At 51.3% G+C, this 25,805-nt stretch overlaps 8 protein-coding genes across 8 annotated transcripts; 4 read left to right on the forward strand and 4 right to left on the reverse strand.

Moving 5' to 3' along the window:
• Positions 1-2,264: 2,264 nt before the first annotated feature.
• Positions 2,265-4,081, reverse strand: N7506_002053 (dolichyl-P-Glc:Glc1Man(9)GlcNAc(2)-PP-dolichol alpha-1,3-glucosyltransferase ALG8; the record flags this gene model as incomplete). The annotated part of the gene is made up of 6 exons (XM_056951349.1): positions 2,265-2,792; positions 2,843-2,982; positions 3,041-3,534; positions 3,604-3,797; positions 3,845-3,923; positions 4,005-4,081. The coding sequence occupies 6 exons, from the start codon at positions 4,079-4,081 to the stop codon at positions 2,265-2,267; spliced, it is 1,512 nt and encodes a 503-aa protein (XP_056817264.1).
• Positions 4,082-4,556: 475 nt separating this feature from the next.
• Positions 4,557-6,132, forward strand: N7506_002054 (uncharacterized protein; the record flags this gene model as incomplete). Its single annotated transcript, XM_056951350.1, has 7 exons — positions 4,557-4,645; positions 4,694-4,763; positions 4,812-4,882; positions 4,936-5,116; positions 5,168-5,362; positions 5,414-5,951; positions 6,005-6,132. 7 exons carry the CDS (start codon positions 4,557-4,559, stop codon positions 6,130-6,132), a joined length of 1,272 nt encoding a protein of 423 aa, XP_056817265.1.
• Positions 6,133-6,631: 499 nt separating this feature from the next.
• N7506_002055 (putative PHD finger domain protein) lies at positions 6,632-10,637 on the reverse strand (the record flags this gene model as incomplete). The annotated part of the gene is made up of 5 exons (XM_056951351.1): positions 6,632-7,894; positions 7,956-9,531; positions 9,584-10,032; positions 10,223-10,512; positions 10,592-10,637. 5 exons carry the CDS (start codon positions 10,635-10,637, stop codon positions 6,632-6,634), a joined length of 3,624 nt encoding a protein of 1,207 aa, XP_056817266.1.
• Positions 10,638-11,907: 1,270 nt separating this feature from the next.
• On the reverse strand, positions 11,908-13,428 carry N7506_002056 (curved DNA-binding protein (42 kDa protein); the record flags this gene model as incomplete). Its single annotated transcript, XM_056951352.1, has 5 exons — positions 11,908-12,092; positions 12,155-12,964; positions 13,020-13,124; positions 13,184-13,267; positions 13,401-13,428. The coding sequence occupies 5 exons, from the start codon at positions 13,426-13,428 to the stop codon at positions 11,908-11,910; spliced, it is 1,212 nt and encodes a 403-aa protein (XP_056817267.1).
• A 491-nt stretch (positions 13,429-13,919) lies between these two features.
• On the forward strand, positions 13,920-14,807 carry N7506_002057 (endonuclease/exonuclease/phosphatase family protein; the record flags this gene model as incomplete). The annotated part of the gene is made up of 1 exon (XM_056951353.1): positions 13,920-14,807. The coding sequence occupies one exon, from the start codon at positions 13,920-13,922 to the stop codon at positions 14,805-14,807; it is 888 nt and encodes a 295-aa protein (XP_056817268.1).
• Positions 14,808-15,643: 836 nt separating this feature from the next.
• N7506_002058 (SWI/SNF chromatin-remodeling complex subunit SNF5) lies at positions 15,644-18,061 on the forward strand (the record flags this gene model as incomplete). Its single annotated transcript, XM_056951354.1, has 2 exons — positions 15,644-17,623; positions 17,681-18,061. 2 exons carry the CDS (start codon positions 15,644-15,646, stop codon positions 18,059-18,061), a joined length of 2,361 nt encoding a protein of 786 aa, XP_056817269.1.
• Positions 18,062-18,619: 558 nt separating this feature from the next.
• N7506_002059 (alpha/beta hydrolase) lies at positions 18,620-19,722 on the forward strand (the record flags this gene model as incomplete). Its single annotated transcript, XM_056951355.1, has 2 exons — positions 18,620-18,685; positions 18,733-19,722. 2 exons carry the CDS (start codon positions 18,620-18,622, stop codon positions 19,720-19,722), a joined length of 1,056 nt encoding a protein of 351 aa, XP_056817270.1.
• Positions 19,723-20,608: 886 nt separating this feature from the next.
• Positions 20,609-25,172, reverse strand: N7506_002060 (sister chromatid cohesion factor PDS5; the record flags this gene model as incomplete). The annotated part of the gene is made up of 2 exons (XM_056951356.1): positions 20,609-24,760; positions 24,837-25,172. 2 exons carry the CDS (start codon positions 25,170-25,172, stop codon positions 20,609-20,611), a joined length of 4,488 nt encoding a protein of 1,495 aa, XP_056817271.1.
• Between the last annotated feature and the right edge of the window lie 633 nt (positions 25,173-25,805).

A 25,805-nucleotide genomic window follows, 5' to 3' on the forward strand; every position in this document is an offset into this window, starting at 1 on the left:
GGTTAGCGAACTAGGCTAGCTCCATTGATTGTGTGAATGTGGAGACCGCGTCGGGGCCCGAAATCGGCGGAGTTGATGGGTAGACGCGATGGGTGTCGCGGGTGGCTCTGTTGGCTTTTGGGGGTGGTGACGGGAGGATTCGCGGGTGCGAGGGAACGGTGCTGATCAGGCCTGGTCGCAGAGGCAGATCACGCGAATGATGATCAGTATCTATGAGCGGACTTACCGGAGATGAACGCGTCCAATATGGAGGGACTCAGGCAATTTCGAAGGGGTGTGCTGGGGGAGCTCAAAGAGGGAGGTTGAGACAGAGAAATAAGAAATGAGGAAAGTTGACATAAAAGGGCAGAGCGGTAGATCAATGCAGCGTTCCGCGGAACGATGTGATTGGTCCAGTCGAGGCCGGGAACCAAAGTCAGCAGAAAACCGCAGAGCTCCTCGATTTCATCCGCCAATTAATCCTCCATGCTCGGCTATCTCCCAACTCCATCAATCATCACAACTCTACCTTTATTTACCCTCGTTGGATTCCTCTCAATGAGCTGATTTATCCTATTCCCCTCATTTCTCCATTTTAGGGGGGTTTTTCCCCCTTTCTGTCCGACTATCAATTACTATTCGCGGTCTCGGACTAAGGTCGGAAGTGAAGGGGCCAGGTTAACCCCCATCTTTGTTGGTATTTTTAGCATGAAACGCCATTATTTCACATATCATACACTTTTCTTGTAAATCTGGAAGCTTGGGTTATTTTAATAGGTCGCACTCGGTTATCACAAAGATCTCTTCGTTGTCCTTAGAGGGTCGTCTTTGAGATACTCAGTATACTTGCATTTGTCCTTTAATTCCACTTTCCGCAACATACGTACTGCACTTCGTCTTTTTCCATTTGCTTCTCCTGCAGGGAGTCCTCCTAGCCTTAGCTCCTGCTTGAATATGTATTCACTATTGGTGTTGAAGACATGTGTCCCGCTCACAAACCGATTGTCACTGGTGGCAATGAATGAGATTGGAAGTACAACTTTGGTATCATGGATCTTAACATGAACACAGTAAACAAGCACTCTCGGGGTGATACCCTCAATTCTGGAACAGAAATGCCACCTCGCACTGGACGACCCTCCCGATCGCACTGTGAGTTTACAAAGATTTTTGTCCTGACCTTGATGGCTCTTCCGTACTTCCAATAAGCCCAAGTGGTCTCTCATTGGAGACTCTTTCCTCCGACCTTCACAGAATGTATTGGGTCCCAAGTTTGCTCTCGCGTATCTTTCATTGACTGACCCACCCACTGCACTATTGAAAGCAAGCAAAATTGATATGTAATGCTCATGCGCAATCAGCCTCGGTGTAACAAGCCTCCTAGCCACTGATATCTGATGTGATTTGGTGGATGCCAACTCCATCCTGTTCGTTTTGTCGAAAATATGTTGCTTCGTTGTGTGGAAAGCTACGCTTTCAATTCCCTTGCCGGTGCTTCGCAGCAATCTGCAAGTGTGTTGCCGGGTACTCCTTCCCTGCGTAGTGTATCTCGTTGGTGCTGGAAGGAGAGGCCAACACCTAGATAGTCATTACTTTTTGCGCTGAGATCTGATAGTCCATCTGATGTGACTTAGTTATACAAGATTGCTGATCCGAATCGCTTTTCGGTGTTCTGCTTTTCATCCATTTCCGGGCCCGTTACATGTTGGTACCTAGGAAAGTATCTTCCAGCTCCCAGATACCTACCTACATAGCGTTACAGCGACCTTGGCAGCGCCTTGTGTGGAAGGGAAACACGTCAGTATGGAAGCACCTGGGCATATTCAAATATTATCCAAGGTTTGGATATATATAAAGCTGCACCTACAGTAGGCAAGCAGTGACGTGTACAATCAGTGTTGATCCATTCAAGTGGACGCAGTAAATAAACATCAAAGGTCTCTAGATTTTATACAGTTATATCTTTGCCCATCTGTTGCCCATCTGGTCCAAGAAAGGAAATCGGATGATTCCCCGTGTTTCTATCCGACCTGCATTTGGCTGCAGGCCAACCATGGATGAGGAGGCGCTAGCCTGATTGAGCCTAGCTTCGGAATAGACTCTATGAGCCGTGGGTCTGGTCCACGTGGAATCAAACAGTGCAAACAAACTATTGCATCATCTGAGAATTGAGCCTTGGAGATCCGAGTCGCCTGACACAATTAACATGAAGCCGTCTGGGCATTAAGAAAAAAAATGTTATAATTTTTTAGGGCTATCTGTTTAGTTTAATGGCCCTGAAAGTACTATGCAGTGAAGTAGACCACCATAAATCCAACCCAGCTTCCTACCACGCCAAGTGCACAATAACTGCTCATGAACATCAGTGGCAGGAATTCGAGTCGGTCCCAGCCAAAGATCAGCTGATGACCCAAAGAGCAGTAGACAATCAAGGGGATGGAGACTGTCAGGTAAAGTAGCGATAGTCGATCAAACACAAAGATGCGGGGCCTTTCCGGCACTGGCGCGACTTGATCAAAGACGAAGAGGAACAGAACCAACCACAAGATTGTGTAGACAGTTTTGAGTGGGAACTCGGCTGCAGTAAAGAGAAGTGGGAACAGCGAAACATGCCCTGCGACCGCAAGAGGACGGAATGCGCTAAAGTACCGCCGATCTTTAAGTGCGATGAGACTGAAAGGAATGATGATGAGAAGTATAGCCTTCTCATGGACATGCCAGCCAAATAGGAAGGATGAGTAGCCGCAGAGGGTGATTGCGCCAACAAAAGTGTCCCAGCATCCTGGCTTGCGCCAGACTTTGATGAGAGGAACCTGGAAATGTGTGAGAGGGTGCTCAGGTCAAAAGTGAGGAGGGTGCGTACCAATTGGAACAAGAAAGTCAATATAAACGTGTGCTCCTTGGTGACTTCGGGAAGGATGGCAAAAGAGGTATCTCCAACTAGTCCTCGCGTCACACTGGTGAGCGCGTCTTGGTTCACCGGGAGGCCCAGCCGAGGAGCAACTATACACATGTTAGCTAGGTCCACATTCAGCAGATTAGGATGGATAAGGATGCATACGAGGAATCAAAGCCCGATCGGTGAACGAGTACATTGCCCAGATGTTTGGAGCCCAGTACGCGTGGCACAGTCCCCTGGAGAATGGGAAGAGCCTGTCCTTCAGTTGCAACAACTGACCCCATTGCGCAAACGGCCCAAAGGCAATTGCAAAGACACCAACCACACAGACTCCAAGTTTGATGATGTTCCAAATTCGGGGTCGGAAGATGGATTTGGCATCGAGACAATAGGTGCGCAACAAGTAGACAAAGTAGGCAAGGGCAAGGTACAGGTAGATGTGCTTCATGCACAGCAAGACTGCGAAAAGTATACCACTGTACAAGAGGGTGGACTGCTTCCGAGCCAAAACGATGGATAGAATCAGGATTCCATACATGAACCCATTGTATTGGAAGTGGATATGATCAATGATGAAAAGACCCGGGGATAGCAGAATGGAAAGGCTGGCTACGTGCGCAGCCTTTTTGTTTGGCAGAGGAACGGATTGGACGAATCTGTATAGTACCAATTGGAGTTAGTTTATTTCTTTCCAAATCAATCCGGAGCTCAGTATGTTGTCTTACCGGCTCAGCGCATAGACAAGAACCAATTCCGTCAATATGACCGTTGTTCTCTGGAAGTAGACAGTCTGCCAGGAATCATAGCCCAGGTTCTTCACAACCAGCATTGCAGGGTCGACATATACTGCAGCTTGAGACAATAGCCATTCAAAGGCCGCAAAGAACGGCGGGTAATCGAGCGTCCATTCTGAGGTTTTCTAAAAACCGTCAACATCCACACTTGTATGCGCCCGACCGTGCCTACCTCGTAGTACCACTCTTGGATCGGGAGAGCATGGGTGATAGCGAGCCAATTGCGATGAACCTCAAAATCCGTTGATTTGCTAGTAAAAAGAAGGTCAGCTTTGGCTTGTTCAGCACACCTTGATCGAGCTGTCATAGGTCACTTTCGCGACGGGACTCACTATGCGGGGAAAAGCAGCACCTTAAAGGCGGCTGCAACTATGGCGCATTGCGCCAAAGAAGGGTATAATTCAACCATTGAAGCCTCTGCGCATAATGGGGCGACAATCCCAGAAAACGACAAGATGAGGGACAACGAGCGGTGCGGTGGGAGCTTCCTCCGCACGATTATTTCGAGAACACGTGATCAAATGCGGAGGTCAAATCAGGAGTGAAACAGAAGGACAGATGTCAATCCAAATGAAACGTCAGGAACTTTCCGCATGGACTTCACAGACGTAGGCATTCGACACACTATTCTTAACAGTGTACAGCTCCACCACTTTTTCGACTGTTCGCCATCAGCCGCTATCGTTGCGAAAGAGGCCCGTTTCTGCGTTATTGCTGTTGTTGTCGGCTGGATCACAACCCGCGTTATCTCCGGCCTGTGCGATCTGAATAGAAAACAAGACTGCGCTGGATCAGGCCATTGCAAGTGCTCAAGGGCCGAGTGATTGCTCCGCGCAACAATTGGAAATACAAACGAATACCGAACACCATTCAAGCTACGCAACATGATGAAGTCACTAGCTTCCCTGGCACTGTTCGCCGCAGGCGCCACATCGCAGATTATCGAAAGCTCCAGCTTTGGCACTGGTAAAACGTCAGTACCTGATGCTCTCCGCCACGAACGCGATCTGACCTAGATCAGGATATCACCAAACCGAGACCACACAATCCCTGGATGGACAGTTGGAGGGGAGGGACACCAACCGAACCTGGTGAGAGATGTACTAGCTGTTGGATGACTGGAGCTAACAGTTGAACAGCTGTCAGACAAAGTCATCTTAACGCCGCCCTACCCTGGCAACACCCGGGGGTCTCTGTGGGCACAAAGTCCGTAAGTGAAGGGCATCAGAACGACAGCACAGACGGATAATAACCTGTGAATAGTGTCGTCCAGTCTGAGTGGACAGCAGAGTTCCAATTCCGAGCGAGTGGCCCTGAAAGAGCCGGTGGAATCCTGCAATTGTGGTATACCAAGGACGGCCAGGCCCGCATTGGGACCTCCAGCATCTACACCGTCGGCCCATTCGACGGCTTTGCGCTGGTGGTTGATACACATGGTGGACGTGTGCGTATCCCTCGTATCGTCGTATTGAACACCAACTGATTCCTCCAACAGGGTGGCAGCGTTCGAGGATTCCTGAACGACGGCACGACCGATTACAAAAGCCACAACAGCCCCGACACTTTAGCATTTGGTCACTGTGACTACTCCTACCGCAACCTTGGTCGCCCCTCCGTCTTTAAGATCAAGCACACCAACTCGATCCTTGAAGTCACCATCGACGACCAGCCCTGTTTCTCAACCAACAAGGTATGTCCCCCCAGAACCGACTCAAGCCATTGATCTGACCTAGATTTCCAGGTCGCGCTCCCCGCTGGAAACACCTTCGGTATTACAGCCGCCACCCCCGAGAACCCCGACTCGTTCGAAGTCTTCAAGTTCATCCTCGAGTCTGCTACAACCCAAGGCTCTCCCCAAGGAAAGCTTCCACCAATTGTCAACCAGCCGAACCAAGCACCTCCCCAAGCTCAGGCTCAACCCCAAGTTCCACCCGCAGCCCCAGCATCAGAGGGCACAATGGCCGGTCTCGCAGCCCAGTTCGTTGACCTCAGCGGCCGTCTCCAGCTGACCAACAAGGCGACCAACACCATCCTCCAAGATATGAAGAACCAGGCCTCAAAGGCCGATGCTCGCCACGCAGAGCTCCTGCAGATGCTTATCACAAAGGACCAGTACAATGCTCTGGACAACAGACTCGCCCACATGGAGCAGTTGATGACGACGATTCTGCGCGATCTCGGCGACAGAGACTACAGCAGCCGCTTTAACCAGCTGCACGACACTTTGCGCTCCTCGCATCTTAGCCTGAGCGAAAACTTGCAGGGTCACTTGTTGAACGGTAAGTTTTCATGAATCGGCTTCGTCTCAAACGGTCTGCTAACTTCTTTCCAGTCATCACCGCCTCAACTCCCCGTATGGGCTTCTTCCTTTTCCTTGTGATCGCGTTCCAGGTGCTCCTTGTCATCTCGTACGTAATTTACAAGCGTCGCCGGGCCAACATGCCCAAGAAGTTCCTGTGAGCGCGTCTCACGCGCGGCCTACGCGAGTAATTATTTGCTTAGTTATTTTTTCCCCCTCTCTCTTCATGATGCAAACTAAACATCTTTATCACTGGCTGTACCTTAGCAAATTGTCATAGGCGAGGAACTTCTCAGTTATGTAGAGTACGAATCTCATTTGACGCGAATTTCAAAGCAGTTGACCTTGGGATTTACCTTACAATTACCCTACAAGTGAGAGAATACTGAAAACTAAACTGCTCATTTGGCCTTTGGCCCACGTTATGCTATTCATACATATCCCTGGAGCCCCCGACCACGCACAAATTGGAGCAGTGACAAAACAACGAACTGAAAGCAAAAAAAGAAAAACGTGGTCGGGCAGCTCCAGGGATTAGATCTAACAAGTGATCATTGCGATCTCTCCACAAAGTAATTGACAAAAAATTCAAATTTTTCCAACGCCGGGTCCATAGATGCGAACATTGAAAATGGAAAAAGAAAAAAAAAATTTCACCGACTACTCGGAGTCGGTGTGCTGGCGCTTCTGCGCCGGTTCTTCAAGAGAACCTTCATCATCGCGGGCGCGCTTGCCCCGATGGAAAATTTTGAGGCGTGGAGCCTTCTGGGTGTCGGTTTTCTCCGACTCCACGGAATTGGCGGAGGCCGCCTTGGGGGAGGGGATGGGCTCGGTGAGATCGACGGTCTCTTGGCCCTTGGAGGAAGAAGGGGTGGGCTCAGCCAGGGTGCGAGCCAGGCCGAGGAGGAGGGTAGCGGCATCGAGGTCATTGGTGGTGACAGGGGCTCCAGCAATCATGTTGCGGACTGAGGTGGTGACATTTTCCTTGAGGGAGGCAGGGACTTCCGAGGTGGGCTCTCTGGCTCCAGCGGCGCCCTGACGCTCCAGGAATTCATGGGTGATTTGGCGGGTTAAGTCGAGACACTTCTTCTCAACTCTGGCGGCGTACTTGACTTGACGCTCGCGGTGATCTTCTTTCACGGCGCCGATGAAGTTCAAGACGACATCTCCTGCAAGGAAGCGAGCTCGCTTTTCCCTGTATTCTTCGTCGAACAAACTCTGGTTCGGATCATCAGGGAGGAGAATGTCACAATCGACATAAGCCATGTTCTTGGTGCGGCGGACACGGCGCGCACGCTCGTGGCCGCAGTTTTCCTTGGTGACAATCATGTCTTCAGGAGTAACATGATTAGGACACATCCATCCGACTTTGGGGTTAGGGGGATGAGCGCGTGGCGGATCCAAACAGTCGAGATGAAAACGGGAAGGACAGTAATCACAAGTGATGATGGGGCGGACACCTTCTGACGAAAGACCACAATTGTTGCAACGGATGGTTTCTCCCTTGGTGTCAACTTCTCGGAGAAGCATGGGATGCGCGTATGCGGTAGGGCCATCCTGCTTGGGTGGTTTAGTCAGCCGCGGCAGGTGGGGCGCAGACTTGTAGTATCGTTGGTGCTTCAGATTCCGGGCATAATCCGCATCATACACGACGCCCTCATCCACTCCAACGAAATGATCCTTGACGTCCTGGGGGGCCGAATATTCAGTCTTCTTCAAGTGTTCGTTGCTGTGGGCGATCAAGGTGGTGAAAGTGTTGCGGATCGAGCACTTGGGGCAGTGCCAATCTCCCTGCGGCGGATTGTTGGGATCCAAGGCCGGAACCAAACACTTGAAGTGATACGCTCTGGGGCAGGTGTCGCAGCAAACCAAGTTGCCTCCTTTTCCACATTCTTCACAGTCGTCGTTGTTCTCGGGGGTGGACTGTGAGGGACCATGTTAGTAAAATGGAGCAAAGGTAGCAGATAGAAGTAACACAGAATACGTACATGGAATTTGGCATTTGGCGTGGTTGGTGCGGCGCATCCCAGTCGTTGAAACGCAGAGAGTAGCATGAATTGGAAAGTGACGATAGGGTGGAAATTGTGGTGTCGACGGAAAGCGACCGTGCCCGCTGTTTCCCCTTATTTCTCTTTCGCTTTTTATGAGGCCTGTTGCTCTGGGGCGGAGGTGTAGACACTTGCTGGCGCTGCATGCAAAGAGGAGGTTCAAGCGCCCAGTCCCCGCCAATCTCTGGGTCGAGGATTTCGCCCTCAGGAGGGAGAGTTCGAGCGGCCTCAATCGCCCTGGGGTCACCTCTCAGAATACTGCGGGGAATACCCTCAAAGGTGTATTCACTGCGATCGAGGTCAGACTCAGACTCCGACTCAGGCCCAAGCCCAACTGTTGAACGCATGCTGCTCTCAGGAAACTCCATGTCCATTAAGCTAGGCTGCTGCTCGGAAAAACGAAGGCGCTTCTCGTTCATTGTTTCATCATGATCTGAGTCACTCTCCCACTGGCGTTTGCGCTGGAAAGCATTCTCATTGACTGGGCATGGTTTCTTGGGACGCTTGAGTGGAGCGGTGTTGGATTTGCCGTTTGTGAACAGCTCCTCCAGGCGAGGACCAGTGGTGTCCCGATAGATATCAGAAGGCTTGAATGCAGGCGCTTGAGCAAACGGGTTGATAGACGATAAGCCCGAGTCACTGCCCTGAGGCATCTGAGGCTCCTGGGATGTCTGAAGCATCTGGGAGATCGTCGCAGGCGGGGACATCTCAATCTCCGGAGATACAGGGGGCCCGTTAAGCTCGTGGGCAACCTCAGCAACATGGGGCGGTTTTGCCAAAGGTAGAGTGTCTCGTACGTATTCAGCATACCAGTCTTGAGCTTGATTTTCCTCCTCAGTCAGCACCAATTGAAGTGCCAGTGTGTAGTCGATGACGCGGTCCTCTGCTTTCTTAAAGAGATTATCCATCAAAACGCAATAGAATATATCTTTGCCGGCTTTCCACCAAAGGTGAAGAAGGTTTCTGACATGGACCGGAGTGCCAGTTGCGCAATTATGGGTGATAGACGCCTCCATCAGTCTGTGAAGTCTTGGATAGTTGTAGCCTGGCCATTTGGGGACAGGCATATCATAGAGTACTGCTCGGGGTACTGCGAACTCCTCATGGTTGTAAATCCACTTTATGTCCTCAAGTGAGACTTGTGGAGTGGATTCATCCGCGGGTGTTTCGACGTCTGGAGATGGGATAGGAGCCGCCGGTGCGGTCGCAAGGTATTCAACATGATCCTTTGCGATTGTCGGGTTCTCAAGCCCGCTGTCGGAGGCAAGAGTGGGAGTCGCGTCGATCTCATCGCGCCGTGGGGGAATGCGAGGGGATACGGCGACGGCGCGGTATTCCGCAGGCGATGGGTATTCCCCAATCGGTTTCATGGTCCGCAGGGAAGTGTCGAGCTGCAAGTCGGGCTGCGAAGGGCCCGGGGGCTTCTTCTGAAGCTTCCGTCGAGTCACGGGTTGAGCAGAGGCCTTGAGATCTCCGAGCTGGGTGGAGCCCGTAGCGGCAGGCGGAAGGGGCCTGCTAGGGTTAGTGCCAAGCGCCTCATGCCCTAACTATGGAAGCAACTTACTCTGCCTTTGCTTTGCTGGCCGCAGCCTTCTTGGACTTTGAGGCCTTTTTCTCCTTTGGAGCCTTGGTGATTTTATTAGGTTTTATTGTCTTTTCGACTTTAGGTACCTTTTCGACCTTTGTGGCTTTCTTGGCCTTGGGTGCGTTCTTGACCTTTGCGGCCTCAGCAGCTTTCGGGGCCTTCTCAGCCTTTGGTGCCTGTTCGGGCTTGGGAGCCTTCAAAACAAGCTTGGTCGTCTTGTTTGACGTTTCGGGTTGGGATCCGTTGTTGGCCTCGGGGGCCTTTTCAACTTTGGAGGCCTTATCGACCTTTGGGGCAGTGGCGGCCTTGGCAGCCTTAGGAGCCTTGGGAGCCTTGGAGGTTTTGATCTTCTTGGCCTTGGGAGCATCTGAAGCTTGTTGAGTCTTTTCAGCCTGTGCTTCATGCTCGGCCTGCTCAGCCTCCTTGGCCTAGGCTGTTAGAAAGTTAGCTTTGTTCTCATATGAGTCGGCCAGAAAAGAGATCGTGGACAGCCACTCCGTTTCAGCCGAAAGCCGCGGAGCCACTTGGTATCATGTAGAAAGATCCAGGGGAATAGACAGGTAAGCCCACCAGAGGGTGTCAAAGGCAAAGATGGAAGATGGGAAAAGCGGAAGAAACCTTGAGTCTCAGGGTGGCAGGCTGTGAGCTGTAGGGGAAGGGAGATGCACCGATCTTCCAGTATCCTTCAGGACCAGATGAGATCTCCGGTGTTGAGGATACTGGGATCGAGTTGCGAGTCGCGAGACTGGGGCAGACATGATGGTCTCCCATGTGCACGCACCTTGCGGTGGGTAGAACGTGTTCGAAGCCGATCATGGGGAAGAGAGTAGAGGAGACAGTGAAATTGATGCGGAGTAGGGCAAGAAACATGTGGTAAGGACTGGGGATCGTCTCTAGGGCTGAGTGACCTGCGGCCACCCCAGACACGATGAGGGCAGATACCGGGGGCAGAGGACGTGTCAAAACGTGGAGAGCTCTATCACTTACCCATTTTAGCGAAGATGCGCTTTGAGGCGCGACGTACAGTCTCCATTTTGTACGTGATGGAGAACACGAGGGTGGAAAGTGGATGGGGGAGAAGTAGAGAAAGGTGTATGACGAGGGGAAGTTGGAAGAGACAGGAGATGACAAGAGGACAGGAATAGGAACAGGAACAGGGTTTTGAGAAACAGATGAGAGTAGGTAACAGGAAATAGCACTGAGAAAATGAGGAAGAGGGTGGGAAGAGAAAGGAAGATGGAGAGGTGGAAGAGGAAGAAGAAAAGAAAAGAGACGGGGGGAGCTGGAGAACAACAACAAGAGGAGAGGGAAGAGAAACACAACACACGGGGAGGTACTGAGGGCAGAACCTCCGTAGACCACGAGTTTACGTGACAGATTGTTTTGATAATGCTCAACACACAAATTCTTGTACAAGGAGCTACGTGAAGTTGACAATGCCTTAGGCTTCATGTATCAAGACTGGTTTCAAGCCACCCCAATGGCATGAATGGATTCAATAGCCCCGAAGAGCATTGTCTTTGATTTTTCACTATGTCTGGTATGATTGTCTCGAACCTTGATTAACCTGTTCAATCTGTTCATTGTAGTTGGTCAATCGAGCTACGGTCAACCAAGAGAACCATGCGTTGAATGGCCCTGAAGGCAGAAGCCCTGGAAACATCTTTCGAAAGACATCATCAATGCACGCTTTAGCATGCTTCTGTGTGAGTCCACGGGTACCTCACATATCGGAGGCAAAGCACGGTCATTGCCGGTCATGAGCCCAGTCCTACGGGAGCATCAAAGCCTCGAAGGCCTTGGGCATCGGGAACCCTGGAGTCCATGGCCACAATGATTACGAGGATCACTACTTGAATCCATACAAAAGGTCCACAAAAGGCATTCACAGACTGGTAACATATTGATTTGGTCTCAGAGTCTACACAGCTCAAAAGACAGCTCAAAAGACAGCTCAAAAGACAGCTCAAAAGAGGTCCCGAAGTTAATGGTAACCACCTTCCCTTACCAATCGAAATATGAGATCAAGCTTATACATAACCACTCCTGTTTATAGGCAACTATTCTCGTCTTTTTGGCCGCGACTGAGGCTTGTCATGTATATACCCTCATTCATGGGATGGAACTGCCCGTTGCAATTGGAAAATCAAACAGTTTCTTTTGTTTTTGTTTAGATTTCGTATGACCTGCTACGAGGCTCGTCAATGGATATCGGTTTTGTATTCAGATCGGACACGGACGTCCTACACTATGTCGTGTTGCATGAAAATAAATGATGACAGAAGTTGGGTTGAGAGGTTTACTCAGCACCCTCGGTCTTGGTGGTCTTCTTCTTGCTCTTGCTCTTCTTGGCTCCGGTGGAGCGGGCAAGGGGGCTGCTCGAGGATCTTGAGGATCTCCTCATCCTCGAGCTTCTTGTCGGACTTGACCTTCTCGAGGTCAACGGGGGCAGCGGCAGCAAGCTTGGTGAGACCGTTCTTGGTGATGGCTGCGAAGGGAAATTAGTTATGGCTCCAAAATGTGACGATATTAGACCGCAATGGGACTTACCAACGGTGGTCAACAGACGAGAGACGGCGGAACCGTCAGTTTCACCGGCGGGCTCGTACTGGCGCAGGACACCGGCGCGGACACACTCGACAACACCGACCTTGGCGGCCTTCTCATCCTCAAGCTGGCGCAAGCTGAAGGGGAAAGTACCGAACTTCTTGACAACCTCGGAGAGGGTCTGGCGGGAGCTGGGGCGCTTGAGGCCGTAGGTGGTGGTAGTGCGACGGTGGAGAGTGGCACGGTGGTCAAGGTTCTTGACCTTTCCGGAGCCGAGAGAGAGACCGACCTCGACACCCCAAACTTCACCGACCTCGGGGACACCATCACCGCGGACACCGTTGCCGGGAGACAGGATGATCTTCTTCTCACCCTCAATCTCGTTGCGGCCGAACAACCAAGAGGTGGTGTTCTCAACGACAGTGCAGTCGTAGGTCTTGGCGATCTTCTCGAGCAGGGAAGACATGTAAGCCTGAGTAGGGGCCTTCTGGGCGGAGGCCTTCTTCTTCTCCTCTTCGGTACCCTGGGCCAGCAGACCCTGGGGAACCATCAGGCGGAGCAGGACCTCGTTGGCGTAGTGGGTAGCGGTAATGAGGTCAGCCTCACGGCCAGTGATAACATCCTTGGAGTCCTTCTTGGCGACAACGAGCATGTCGCAAACAATGGTTCCGAATCCATCGATCTGAGCACCGAGCTGGATCTTGACGACCTCACCGGCCTTCAGAACGATCTCGGCCTCGGCGGCGTCAGAGACCAGAGGGGTGTAGGGGGTGACATAAGAGCTGGGGGAGACAGTGGTGGGGTGAGAGATACCTTAATTGCATGTTAGAATCAAAATGGGTCTCTTTGAGCGCTAAGAAAAACATACCCTTGCTGATCTTCTTGCCCTTGTAGACCTTGGTGATCTCCTCATCGAGGAGCTTGTCACCCTTCTGACAGATCTCGACGATCTTCTCGCCCTCAAAGCAAAGAGCTAAATTCAAATATCAGACCGGAACAGCGACAAGAGGGGGAATGCGCCAGAAAACATACCACCAACAGCCTCGAGGACTTTGTGAGAAATCTGCGCCGCGGTCTTGTACTTGGTCAAGGTATCGGGGTTGTTGAGGGTGTAGTCTGAAAGCAAACATGTCATTAGTTATGGTCCCAAACACCAGTCCTTTTTTTTCCCCATTCAACTTGGTCAACAGAGCTCATGCCCGTTTTCACCTCAGCGCCCACAATCATCAGAGCTTTCCATGTTACATACCAACCTCGGGTGCTTTTTCTTCGGCCATTGTGAAGTGTTATAGGCTCGGGGAGCTGTAATCAACAAAGAGAAGCAGGTGGTCAGGGAAAAGTTCGGATTGTAAATCCGTGTGAAGCTAGAGGAGTGGAACAGACCGAGATCGAGTCGTGTGCAGAGAGTAGAGGGCGTTTAGCGTTGGTGGGGTTTAGTCGCCTCATATTTAAGGCGCTCTACCTAGGGCTTTGCCGAAGACGTCATGGTTTCTTGACTTCATTCAAGAGCTACGCCCATCCGTGGATCTCTGATGTAACTGCTATCTAATGAGACCTAAAGGTACTGAGTAGTCTAATTGTATGAATTGCTTTAGTCTTTAACAATGGTTCTATTTACCCCGGATTATGACCTGAGCCAGGTTCGCTCAGACCTCTCTCTCTCACTTACTCCGATCCCCATAACTACCCTGTCACTTGACCAAATTTCCCCTCTTTGTCCTTCGTATGGAGACGGTGTAGTCCGATCGTCATTGTTCTCCAGTCTACCATGATGACCCAAGTGCTTCCCATCCGGGTTCTGACCCACAATATTCGATATGCTACCACATCGCCCTTCAAGGGCGAGCAGCCTTGGGCTCAGCGGAAACAATTACTTCTGAATGAGCTACAATACGAAACCAGACATTGCCAAGAGTCTTTTGTCTGTCTGCAGGAGGTACTGCATACCCAACTGGGTGAACTGCTGGCTGGATTGAACCAGGGATCAGAGCCCGAAGCTCCCGAGTGGGACTATATCGGGGTGGGCAGAGACGACGGCCATCAGTCTGGGGAGTACTCTCCTATTTTTTACCGACCAGCGATTTGGGAATTGATAGAATGGGAGACGGTGTGGCTTTCCAGCACACCCGAAAGGCCGTCCAAGAGCTGGGATGCGGCCTCTATTCGCATTGTCACCATTGGTGTTTTCATCCATCGACAAACCCAAAGTACGATCCTTGTTTTGAATACCCATCTTGATGACCAGGGATCCCAATCCCGCTTAGAAGCTGCACGTATCATACTGGGGAAGATTTCCGAATGGAGGGGAAGAACGTATGATCATGACGGCCTGACAAGGTGCATTTCGGGCACCTTCTTAACCGGTGACTTCAACAGCGAGGAGAATCAAGAAGCTTACCAAGAGTTGACGGGAAGGTTGCTTGACGCGTACAAGGAGGTTGAACGCGTGAATCGATATGGTAACTACATTACTTGGACTGGGTTTGGATACGAGGATGAGCCGCCTTCGCGCATCGACTATGTTCTGGTGGATCCTACCGTCCATGAAACCCGGAGATTTAAAGTGAATGGCTATGCAGTCCTAGGAAACAAGTTTGACGATGGGGTTTACTGCTCAGATCACCGTGCTGTGGTGGTGGACTTGATCCTCCGATGAAGTTCCCAGGTCAGATCGATTGAATCGATTGAAAATACGATTACATAACCAGATGGACACCAGGTCACATGACAGCATGTAAAATTGGTAAACGGGGGTCGTGTGCTGCTCAAGAGGCCTCAGAATAGGTATTGAAAGGCCCTATTAAATAGAAATGATTGTAAGCTAGTTAGAGGCTCTCTTGTAGCTATATCTTCGACGTGAATGGCGCGCTTCATTGCTTTTCATGATCTTGACGGGTGCGGACACTTGTAACGGCTACTCTTCCTCATCTCCTTTTGCCTCTTTCATCTATCACACCAGCCCAAAGAAGCTCCACCAACCTCAGGAAATCCCCCGTGGATGAACAACACCTTGATTGGGATCATCGCGTTTCATTATTAGAGTCAGCTGACCTGGCCCATCCGATCCGGAACGGGTTCTGCGCAGCAACTGCCGGTCCACGCAACATCGAGCTCTCCCCTTTCGGCCCTGGTATGTTGGACTTCCTTCCCAATCGCTTTCCCCAGTCCTATTTTACCCATGTCAATTCTGTTCAATTCATCGCGCGCCCCCTGCTGGTGACTTGGGGGTGTGGTTGGGCTATGCGCCCGTTGCGACACGTCCATCAAGCTCATATCATGTGGCATTGCGTGCACGGTCGCGACGCCGATGAATGGGACAGTCTGCTCCTTAATAGTCTTTACTGACCGTGTTTTGGTTTCCTGTCAGGTTTCATCCCATAATGCTACGGTAACCGGCCAGCACCTATCCCTGTCGCGTTGAGTCACTTCGAGCTTCCAAGATCATACGAGTGGCGCCAGACGTTCGTTTCGCATTAAAATAGACTATCGACAATGCCATCTCCCGGACTACCGAGTGGCTCATTGCCCTCGGAGCAACTTTTTGGCGACTCTCAATTGAGTGCCCCGAACAGCTCCCGCGCGTCGGAAACGGGGGAGCCAGGTGCAGACAGCATCGATCCCAGCACAAACCACTCGACCAATGGGCACACTCCTGACGCGTTTGCGGAGGGCAAACAAGGCGCGAAGGCTATGTTAGCTGCCTCGGGCGCGTCAGACCCTGGCAGTGAGGGTTCAAACGGTACACACCAATCCAACGGCACAAATGGTTCAGCGAGGAAACAATCCCGTGATGGATCTGCCGCCCAACCTGCCGAGGTCGCCGGGACTATGGCTGTGCGCACTCGTGAACCACCACTAGACAAGATCCTCCTGTCCCAGTACGTGGATCGCGAATTCCAGCACTCGGCCGCCAGCGCCTGGCACAACCCGGGTCAGGAATTACACAAGAATAAGAAGGCAGAGCGGGATTATTATTTGTCGGTCCGCCGCGAGAACCAGCACAACCCAGCTGTATTATACGGGGTTGGATATGAGGGTTTTGGCAACCCCCGTACCGACCTTCGCAACCAACATCCTCAACTTCTATACCCTACCCACCGCCGTCGGCCAGGAAACCGAAAAACACGGGAATTGCGCGTTTCTCGGCGTGAAGCAAAGATGCAGAGCGAGCAAACAGAGGACCTCGTGCCTGTGCGCTTGGATATCGATTGGGAAAAGGTCAAGATCCGTGATACTTTCACGTGGAACCTGCACGATCGTGTTGTATCTCCAGATCTATTCGCCGAGAAGCTCGTCGAGGATATGGGTCTCGCGCTGGAGAGCTCAATTCCTTTGGTACGAATGATCTCCCAGAGCATTCAGGACCAGGTGATCGATTATTACCCACATCTCAACATACACGAAGACGCCCTTGATCCACAGTTGCCCTACACTGCGTATAAGAATGACGAGATGCGCATTTCGGTCAAGTTGAATATCACTATCGGCCAACATACCCTAATCGACCAATTTGAGTGGGACATCAACGATCCCAACAATTCCCCCGAAGATTTCGCCTTGCACATGACCAACGACCTCTCTCTCTCTGGTGAATTTACCACTGCCATCGCCCATTCGATTCGCGAGCAAGCTCAGCTTTTCACCAAATCCTTGTACATCGTCGCTCATCCATTCGACGGTCGCCCGATCGAGGACCCAGATCTTCACACCTCTTTCCTTCCCACTCCTGTGGCCTCTGCCTTCCGCCCATATCAGTCTGCCAAGGAACACACTCCTTATCTTTACGAACTCAACGAAGCAGATCTCGAACGTACCGAGATCTCCATCTCTCGAGAACAACGTCGCCAGAAGCGGTCCATCAACCGTCGGGGTGGTCCCGCTTTACCAGATCTCAAGGACCGTCAACGTACGATCCGTACGATGATTGTGTCTTCCGTGATTCCCAACTCGGTGGGATCCTTCGAGGAGAGCAATGTGATCAAGCGCACCGGATCTGGTCGCCGCCGTGGCATGACTGGACATCGTGGCGATGATGATTCGGACGAGTTTGACAGCGATGATTCTTCTGTCGGCTCTCCTGCCATCGGTCCCAACCTTGCGCAGGGAACCGCCCGCACCAGAGGCATGAGGGGCGCGGCAACTGCGGCTCATGCAGCTCTGCGCGCCAGTCTAGGACAATCGGCAACACCAGAACCTGTTTTCCATGAACCTCGGGCCTCTTCCCGGAGGCAACAATATCGGGAGGAAAGCGTGGAGGAAACCGAGAGATTGATCGTGAAATTCAAGATATCACGCGACAAGCTGGTTGACTTGAGGAACGGAAGACGCATTGCCTCTCAAACCGCCGCGCAAGCTGCTGCACGCGCAATGGCACCTCCCCTTGACAAACAATCCCGACTCCATCCTCCTCCTCGCCCTCAGCAAACCGGCGCAGTTGATGCTCCCAACCCCCCGCAACCCGGCGTCTCCGGCGTAAGTAGATATTATTAAACCCCAGGTTCTGGCTCATGGCTGACTCCGTGTTCACAGCCCCCACCACCCAACTGGCTGGCCGCTGGCCTCAGCAAACTCAAACAATCACACACCAATGACTCCTTTGAGGGCGTTATGCGGTACTCTGCCGTTGACACCGATACCCTAGCCCCGGTGGCCAATCCAAACAACCTCCAGCAAGGCCAAAATATCAAATACCAATACCTTCCCCGGATCCGCTGCCATGACTGTCCTGGAAAACTCTACACCCCCGGTCCGGGCATGACGGTGGATAACTTCGAAGTCCACCTCCGCAACAGGCAGCACAAGGAGCGTGTCGAAGAGCGCCTTGCGAAGAATGGTGGCTTTGCCGGCGAAGGAAGCGCCAGCGCCAGCCCTGCCCCCGGTGTACATGCCTCTCCCTCCGGACCGCCATAATCAATTTCGATCATGAAGTGATGACGGCGTCCTGTGTACTCTTTTCTCTTTCCAGATCGCTTGTATTCTTTCCATTACACATTTGATGAATTCCATCCAGTCCAAGACTCTTTTCTCGTGTATAGGCTTTGATTTCTCGGACAGTCCTGATCTTTTTAATTTTAAAGTGCTTGACCGCTCGACGTTGCATGGTTGGTTTTGGTGTTATCGCAGTTTAAACGACCTTAGGAGTGAATAAAAGATTTCCTGGCAGTGCACCCACTATTGTCTATACTCAAGAGCATCAACTCAGTGCGTGAGGGTGTACGGAGTACTGAGTAGATCGTGTGTTTATACAGCGTCACTCGCAGCCCTGGGCCGTGCGTGACAGTCCATGAGTCATGATGAATCTCGCCGTATGCTGCAAGTCAGATCATGATTCACAACCTATCATGCCGCACGGAGTATTCCGTATTCCATACGAATTTGCTATATAGACAAATGTAATATAAAAGACTTGATCTCATCGAATCCCCTGGTCCACAACCCAACCTCAACCTCTGCAACCACAATCTAAACATGGATCAATATGACACCAAAGAAGATGTCATGAGACTAGGCATCGTTGACCCAGAGCTCGAAGAAGTGAGCCACCACTATGATATTTCCCAGTCCCCATCTAACCGTCTCAGATTCTCAAGCACACTCCACCACTCAAGTTGGACTTCTCACACCCCGTTGAACTCATGCGAGAAGCAGTCTCAGCAATGGAAAAGAAAATACATGAATCTTGCCCATCATTCGACACACAAGAGACCGTCCTCGAGATCCCAATGCGTGATGGCTACCAAAGTGAACTCCGCATCACCAAGCCCCCAAACTCATCAGGCAACCCAGTCGTCGTCCTGATCTTCGGTGGCGCCTTTGTGATGGGCACGAACATCCAGTCAACCATCTGGGCCCGCACAATCGCTTCATTATACGGCGCTACTATCGTTCAACTATCATATCGTCTCGCCCCAGAGCACCCCTTCCCAACTGCCCCAAATGACATATGGGATAGCGTGAAGTGGATAGCCAAGAACGAAGCAATCCTCGACGCAGACTTAACCAAAGGCTTCGTGCTAGGCGGCGGATCAGCAGGCGGGAACCTCTCAGTCGTCACTGCCCATCGCTCAATCAAAGAAAAACTATCTCCGCCAATCACCGGCGTGCTTGCTAGTATACCGGTATGCATGAGCGCAGAGACAGTTCCGGAGAAGTATAAGGAGATCTGGGTATCACAAGAGCAAAATGCCAATGCACCAGGAAATCCAGGCCTCCATTCAGAGTCAAAGGGTGGATATGAGACTATGTATAAGCAGGACTTCTTGTCAGAGGACTTTACGCCTTTCGCTTCTACAGCTCCGTTCTCTGCTATTCCACGCACGTACGTCCAAGTCGCGGGTTTGGATGTTCTTCGGGACGACGGTATTGTTTATGCGAAGACTTTGAAGGATAGTGGTGTTGATGTGAGACTTGAGGTTTATCCTGGTGTGCCGCATGGTCACTTCAATCTGTGGCCTCGTTTGAAGCAGTCGATCAAGTCTCAGGAGGATACTATCTGGCATGCTGGCTGGCTTTTGGGTCGTGAGGTGCCTAGGGAACGAGTGGAGGACATTGTAGCGGTTGTTTTGAAGTAATCATTTCGGTCTGCTTCCGAATTGGGGTATCTCAATGTTGTTTATATAGAAGTCTACCAAGGTTAATTACATATTCTGGAATTTAACATTGAACTCACGCGTTAACCTCAGAAGATGCTCCTATGACCTGGAGTTCTTGTATCAATTTGACACTATTCAAAAGCCCTTTGCCTCTAACTGCCTGTTTAGAAATTTCCAAGGTTGCATGTAAGTCAAATGCAAAGAGAGCCCTGGAGAGGACGAAATTATCACTGTGGCAGTTGAACCCCCTAATTGAGTAATAAAGTGATGTCACAACACAAACCAGCAGGGAACATGCTAGCGATGAGATAAGACAAGATACGTATTCATAGCCGTCAAATGTTAGAAGATTTCCAAGATAACATGGTTCTCGACATATGAGGATCGTGGGTCAAATTCAAAGACTTCATGAGTCCAATTGTTGAACTTCCTAATCGGGCAATGAGCGCACCGAAATCCACACGAGTTTGAGAGACCCTTGCAAGGTATCCGAGTACTCTCTCTATCGGAGCTGCCGCTTTTTTTCGTCTATGAATATTGTGAAAGCTTAGTATCATACCCAGACACTAAACATCTAGGGAGTTAGTTCCAAGGTTCTCGAAGCCGATTTCAGACCTATCGCTCAATAGATTACATAGGATGAAATAATGCCCTGAGATAGTCCGTACCTGATGACAAATGGTGATAACATGTAAATTGGGATATGGATATGAACGAGTATGGATATGAATATCAATATGAATGAAATGCGTAATCACACCTTCGAAAAAGATATCAGATGACTTTGCATTTCGACGGGCTAACAAACCCTGAACATGAGAAAATGACCACTGGATGAAAAGAAGGTCCACACCAGCAGCTGAGATCAACCGCGACGCGAGGAACGTCGGGAAGGTAGAGTGGTTTGCTTCGTATCAGGCTTCTTTGTGTCCTTGGCCTTCCCGCGTGGTTTGGGAGGTGGTGTCGCTTCCTTCTCACTGGCCTCTGGCTCATCGACATTCTCCTTGTCGTCGTCCTGCATTTCTTCGTTTTCACTTTCTTCTGCCTCCCCCTCCTCCTCCTCCTCCTCCTCCTCCTCCTCGACATCCTCGTCCTCGTCCTCGTCTTCCTCCGCATCATCCTTTGACTTGGGTTTGTTCCACTCCACCATCTCCTCGTCGGCCTCGTCGCTATCGTTGTCAATATAGCTGACCTCGTGCGTCGCAGTACCTCTCATGCTGCGTCTGCGAGCGGAAGCTGGGGTGGCATCTTTAACGCCCTCATCAGAGGACCATCCGTCGTCATTCTTGGATTTCCGCTTGGGCTTGGCCCCGACTGAAGAGGTCGACTTGCGCGGAGTTCGAGCAGGCTTTTCCTTGCGAGCCTTCTTCGCGGCGGAAGGCTTGCCATTGGTATCAAGAGACGGCTTTCGCTTCTTCGCTGAGCTACCGTGCGTGCTGTGCGCTACGTTGTGCTTCGGCTTCATTGCGGCTCGGACAACCCGGTCCAAGAGATCATCTAGCTCGTCTGGGAGGAAGTTCTTGTCGGCCACGTCTTGGGCTTCGCGGTGGCTACCCATGGAGTTGAATAGAGAGCTGGGAACTCCCATTTTCCCAGGATATGTTTGCAGAATGTTGGTGGCGCCAGCAGCACCGCCGAACTTGTGTTGCTGGGAGTAGATGTCTGCGAAGCGGCGGACAGTAGCTTGGGCCAGATCAGACAGCGTGTGAAGACGGGTGGAAATCTCATCAGACTGGGTGATGCCATCGCGGAATTGCTTGACGCGTTGCCCGACGTGGAAGATCAGGGACATGTTTTCCTCGTTGGCAACTGCGGATAGGTAGAAGAGGATGTATTGGGAGAAGTCCGTGAGGTCGCCTAGTTTCGTAGACTCGTCCAGGTCCTCAGACGGGTAATCGGGGTGGTATGCAAGAAGGGACAATAGACGCGAGAATATTAATTCCATGACCATGGTTTGTTCTGTGCGCTTTCCGCTGGCTTGCGCCTGCTGAGCGAAGTATGCCGCACGAGACCGCAACCAAGTCAGCGTGCTTTCCTTCAAGCTGTGAACAGGCTCAAAGGCAAGCAAGCATGGGACAATATACCAGCGGTGACTGAGGTGCGACTTTTGCACGAGCTTCTTTTTAAGATGGCTGATGAATCCACTTCGCACCTGCAAGAGCGGGTCTTGGGCAACCAGAGCGATTGCATTGAAGTCGGCTGGTGTCAAGAGACTGTCGCAGACGGTGTTTCCAGCACACAACTTGAGTAGCGACTTGGCAGCTAGCAGGCGGAGACGTGATTTCTGACCAGCAGGGGTATCTTTTTTCTTGGATATCTCGCCTTCGCCCACGACCAGCTTGTTCAAAGTTTCATAGACGGGCTTGGCATGGGCGCGGAAATCCGCTTCGTTGTCTGCTCCGTCCTTGGCCCGGAGGCGGTTGACAATGATCTTCAGCGCCCACTCCTTAGCATTTGTCTCCTCATCAACAGTATCAGTCCAGGTATATTCGGAGTTCGGTTCAGGTGTGCGATTAGTGAGGAGTATTTGGTTGACGGCAATTGAGATTATAGCGTCACTTTCCTCGTCCGTCTCTCTAGGCGCGAGGAGATTCAACTGTGACAAGGTAGCGAGGCGTGTAAGGAAATGATCAGACCCATAGGCCCACTTTTTGACACACTTCTGGACCAAGTCCTTGGCATACATCTCCTTGCGCTCAGCAGTGGCCATGAGAATGGACACGGCATGCTTGGCAGCATGTGGTGACGAACTGTATAGGGCATGGCTCGTGAGAGCCTGCAAGAACTTCCGTTCCTTGGGCAGTTTAGCAGGGAGCTTCTTGGCAAAGCCAGCACAAGCCTTAAGAATGTCCTCGGCACTAGCATCGCCAGCGGATGAGGCCTTGGGAGCTTGAGCCTCAAGATCCTTGCACATTTCTTGGACCTGTGCTTCTAGGACCTCAGGGTTCTGCGACGAGATTTGCTTCAGCATCTCTTGTGCGGCATTGGCCAATCCATTTTCATCTGTCCGGGAAAGGCTCATGATCGCAGGAATATGACTTCTGTTAAAGATCAGAGAGCCACAGCGGTAGATGAGTGGCGTGAGGGTTTCAAGAAGGGGAGAGTTGTTGGCGGATTGTAATCGCCGCTGTAACTCCTTTGTAGCCTTGACAACAGTGCGATAGTCACTCACAGCAGCCATGGTGAAGCGAAGGAGTTGGTAACTGCGTCTATCGTGCACCTTGGCGAACTTCCACAAGTCTGCAGATGCTCGGGAGGCATCTGGGAATGTCTTGGATAATGTCTCAACGATCTTGGACAGTTGTGCCTTGACTGCGTCTTCGTCCTTGTCGACAACTCCACCGTTGTACTTCTCACAGGCCTCGAGGTATAGAGTCACGGCCGACCTCATGGACATCTGACGGGCCAACATGACGAAGAAAACTCGCCGGGCCTTTTCATCCAAACCTCGTAGCAAGGTAAGGATACGACGAACACGGATCTTGTCAACATCTGTCTCTTCATCAGGTCCTGTCGCCTGGCTGTCTTTCTCCTTCTGTTTTTGTGATTGACTTGAGTTTCCCCGAGAAAGCTTTGATTTCACAGGTGGGTATGATAGGGGCAAAAGTGTCTCGAACAATACTCGGTCAATCAGAACGTGGATTTCTTGGTCATTGGTATAGAACGCGTCGAAGATCTTGGAGGGGGCATCCTTCAGAAGAGATACGACAGGCTCTGTGTTTTGCTCAATATCACCGGCTGCAACTGCCCACATGCGCGCCAGGATCTTCATGGCATGCTCGCGGACATGGGGCTTGCGATCCTTCACTCGCTCAGCGAGAATCGCCAAGACAGAGTCTGGCGATGAGCAGCCACCGTCCACGCTCAATCTGTGCACAATCTGGGAAAGACCAAATTGACCAACGGCGTCAACCGCAGCCACGCGGACCTTCTCATCACCATCGCGAAGCACTGATGCGAGGTTTCGAACGAGACTGTGCTCTTCACTCTCGTGGAGACCAGAGCCTCCAGCTGACGTAAGGAGGATTCGTCCCACGACTGTAACCCAGGCGGCGCGAACTGATGGCGTCTTGTCAAGACGACGACTCAAGAAGGCTTCATAAGCAGAGTTGTGGACCTGAGAGAAAGGTTTGGGAGAGATAGGGGTCACGAGAATATTGGGTTGAGGAATAGTTTTATCGTAATCCACAAGAGATACTGGTGGGTAGGTCGTCGGGTCCATAGGAGGTGGGGGAGGAGGACCTGCAACACCGATGCCAGCAGAGAGATCTCCGATAGTCTGTGTAGCCAACAAGCGCAAGGCCACAGATTCCGCAGACAGTTCAGCTTCAATTTGGGGAATCACGTTCTGCAGCACTTCAGGACAGGCACGCCACAACTCTCGAATGAGACGATGCGCCTTGCTCAATTCTTTGATATCTTCCCCTTCCTCGTCTGAATCATCGAGATTAGGCTTGCGCGCGCCATGCTTGGAGCCATTGGCCTGACCAGCGGGAACAGACGCATCAATAATCACGTTGTTAAAGTACTGACTGATGTGACTAGTCATTCGCTCGGGACAAGCCTGGCAGATAGCCTTGGCCATGTTATAAGCAGCGGGGTAGTCCTTCAGCAGAAGTGTATCTTGCTTGGCATCGACAGGCGCATCTGGTCGCTTTCCTTTCTTGTCCATGACCCGCGGGTCCACACGCAGGAATTGGGCGACAATGATATCCACAACTTCCGGGGCGAGAACAAGCGACTCGTCAATAACGGTCACCAGCACTCGGGTCATATCGAACTCGACATTCTTGGCAACCTCCTCGCCGGTGGACGCCTTTGACGAACCCGACACAATGTCGAAACAGCCGGTGAACAACGGGACGATAAGTGAATCTGGGTGGTCGAGATCAACCATCAACACCACACTCTTGACCTCAGCAAGGGAGCCGAGAACGTAGATATGTTGGGCATTGTAGGCGTTGGACGGATCCGCCAGCGCGGGGATGACAGAGGACACAATGCAGGTGAAAATATCCTAGATCCATCTCTGTTAGCACATCACTTGGTCGCACAGAGTGCGCGCATTATATTGGTCCATCATATTGTCGTACCTTCAGCTGATTACGCGTGAAAGGCGCGTCGGGAGCGCATAGTCGCAAAACGTCAACGATACAGCACGTGGCCCACGCTCTGACACCCTTATCTTTGTGGGCAAGCAGATTAGCACTGGCAAGTTCCTGGGATACTTTGCGTAGCGATTCCTTGTCAATTTCCTCCTGGTCGAGCTTGCGAAGCTCCTGCGCGAGAGTTCGCAGACGGTCGAGGAGATCGGCGATTGGGATGGCCGAGCGCCCCACGCGCCATGATAGTGGTTGGTTAAAAGATAAACTGCGAAGTCCCGAGTCTTCCACTACCTCGGAAGGACCTTGGCGAGAGCGCAAAGGCATGATGGGCTGCTCATGGACTTGACAGGAGGATGTTGCGGATTGGAGATGGATGGTGTGGTGTGGTTCACCGCCCGCGACTATCGCGACGCGTCCACAATTTCAATGCAAGCCGGGATTTATCACACATCCACTCGTGGTTGATTCGGAATTTTTCGTCCAGAAAAAGAATTACTATGATCTGACTGTGGTTAGGAATTTTTTTTCTTTCAGATGAATGTCATTTTCATAGCAGGTACAAACAGACTGTGATCTATACACCGGATGAATGCTTGTACACCTGACTTGAATCAGTACACAACTGTCAGTGGTATTTGCAAGCACTTAAAGTATCCTTGTGCTGCCTGGAAGAAAAAGGTCTGAATTCAATTTACTTCCCAGCTTTGTCCTTATCATGTTTTGTGGCCGTGTCACAACTTTCATCCACAGACTTTCCGCTTTCTGTGTCCCCTGCGCTATCTAGTGTTTCCACCCACTTGCTCATACCTGCCAGGTTCAAGACATCATCAGGTACTCGTTCAAGTATATCCTCGGTCAGTCGTTGCTGCTTGCCCACATCATTGGCGAGATCCGAGTCCACAATTCCCCCGAATCTGTGTCTGCCGGGGATGAAACACCAGGCGACCTTGACGAGGG

This window comes from Penicillium brevicompactum (genome assembly GCF_028827555.1).
Source record: "Penicillium brevicompactum strain IBT 35665 chromosome Unknown utg000001l_segment0_segment0, whole genome shotgun sequence".
Classification (NCBI taxonomy): domain Eukaryota; kingdom Fungi; phylum Ascomycota; class Eurotiomycetes; order Eurotiales; family Aspergillaceae; genus Penicillium; species Penicillium brevicompactum.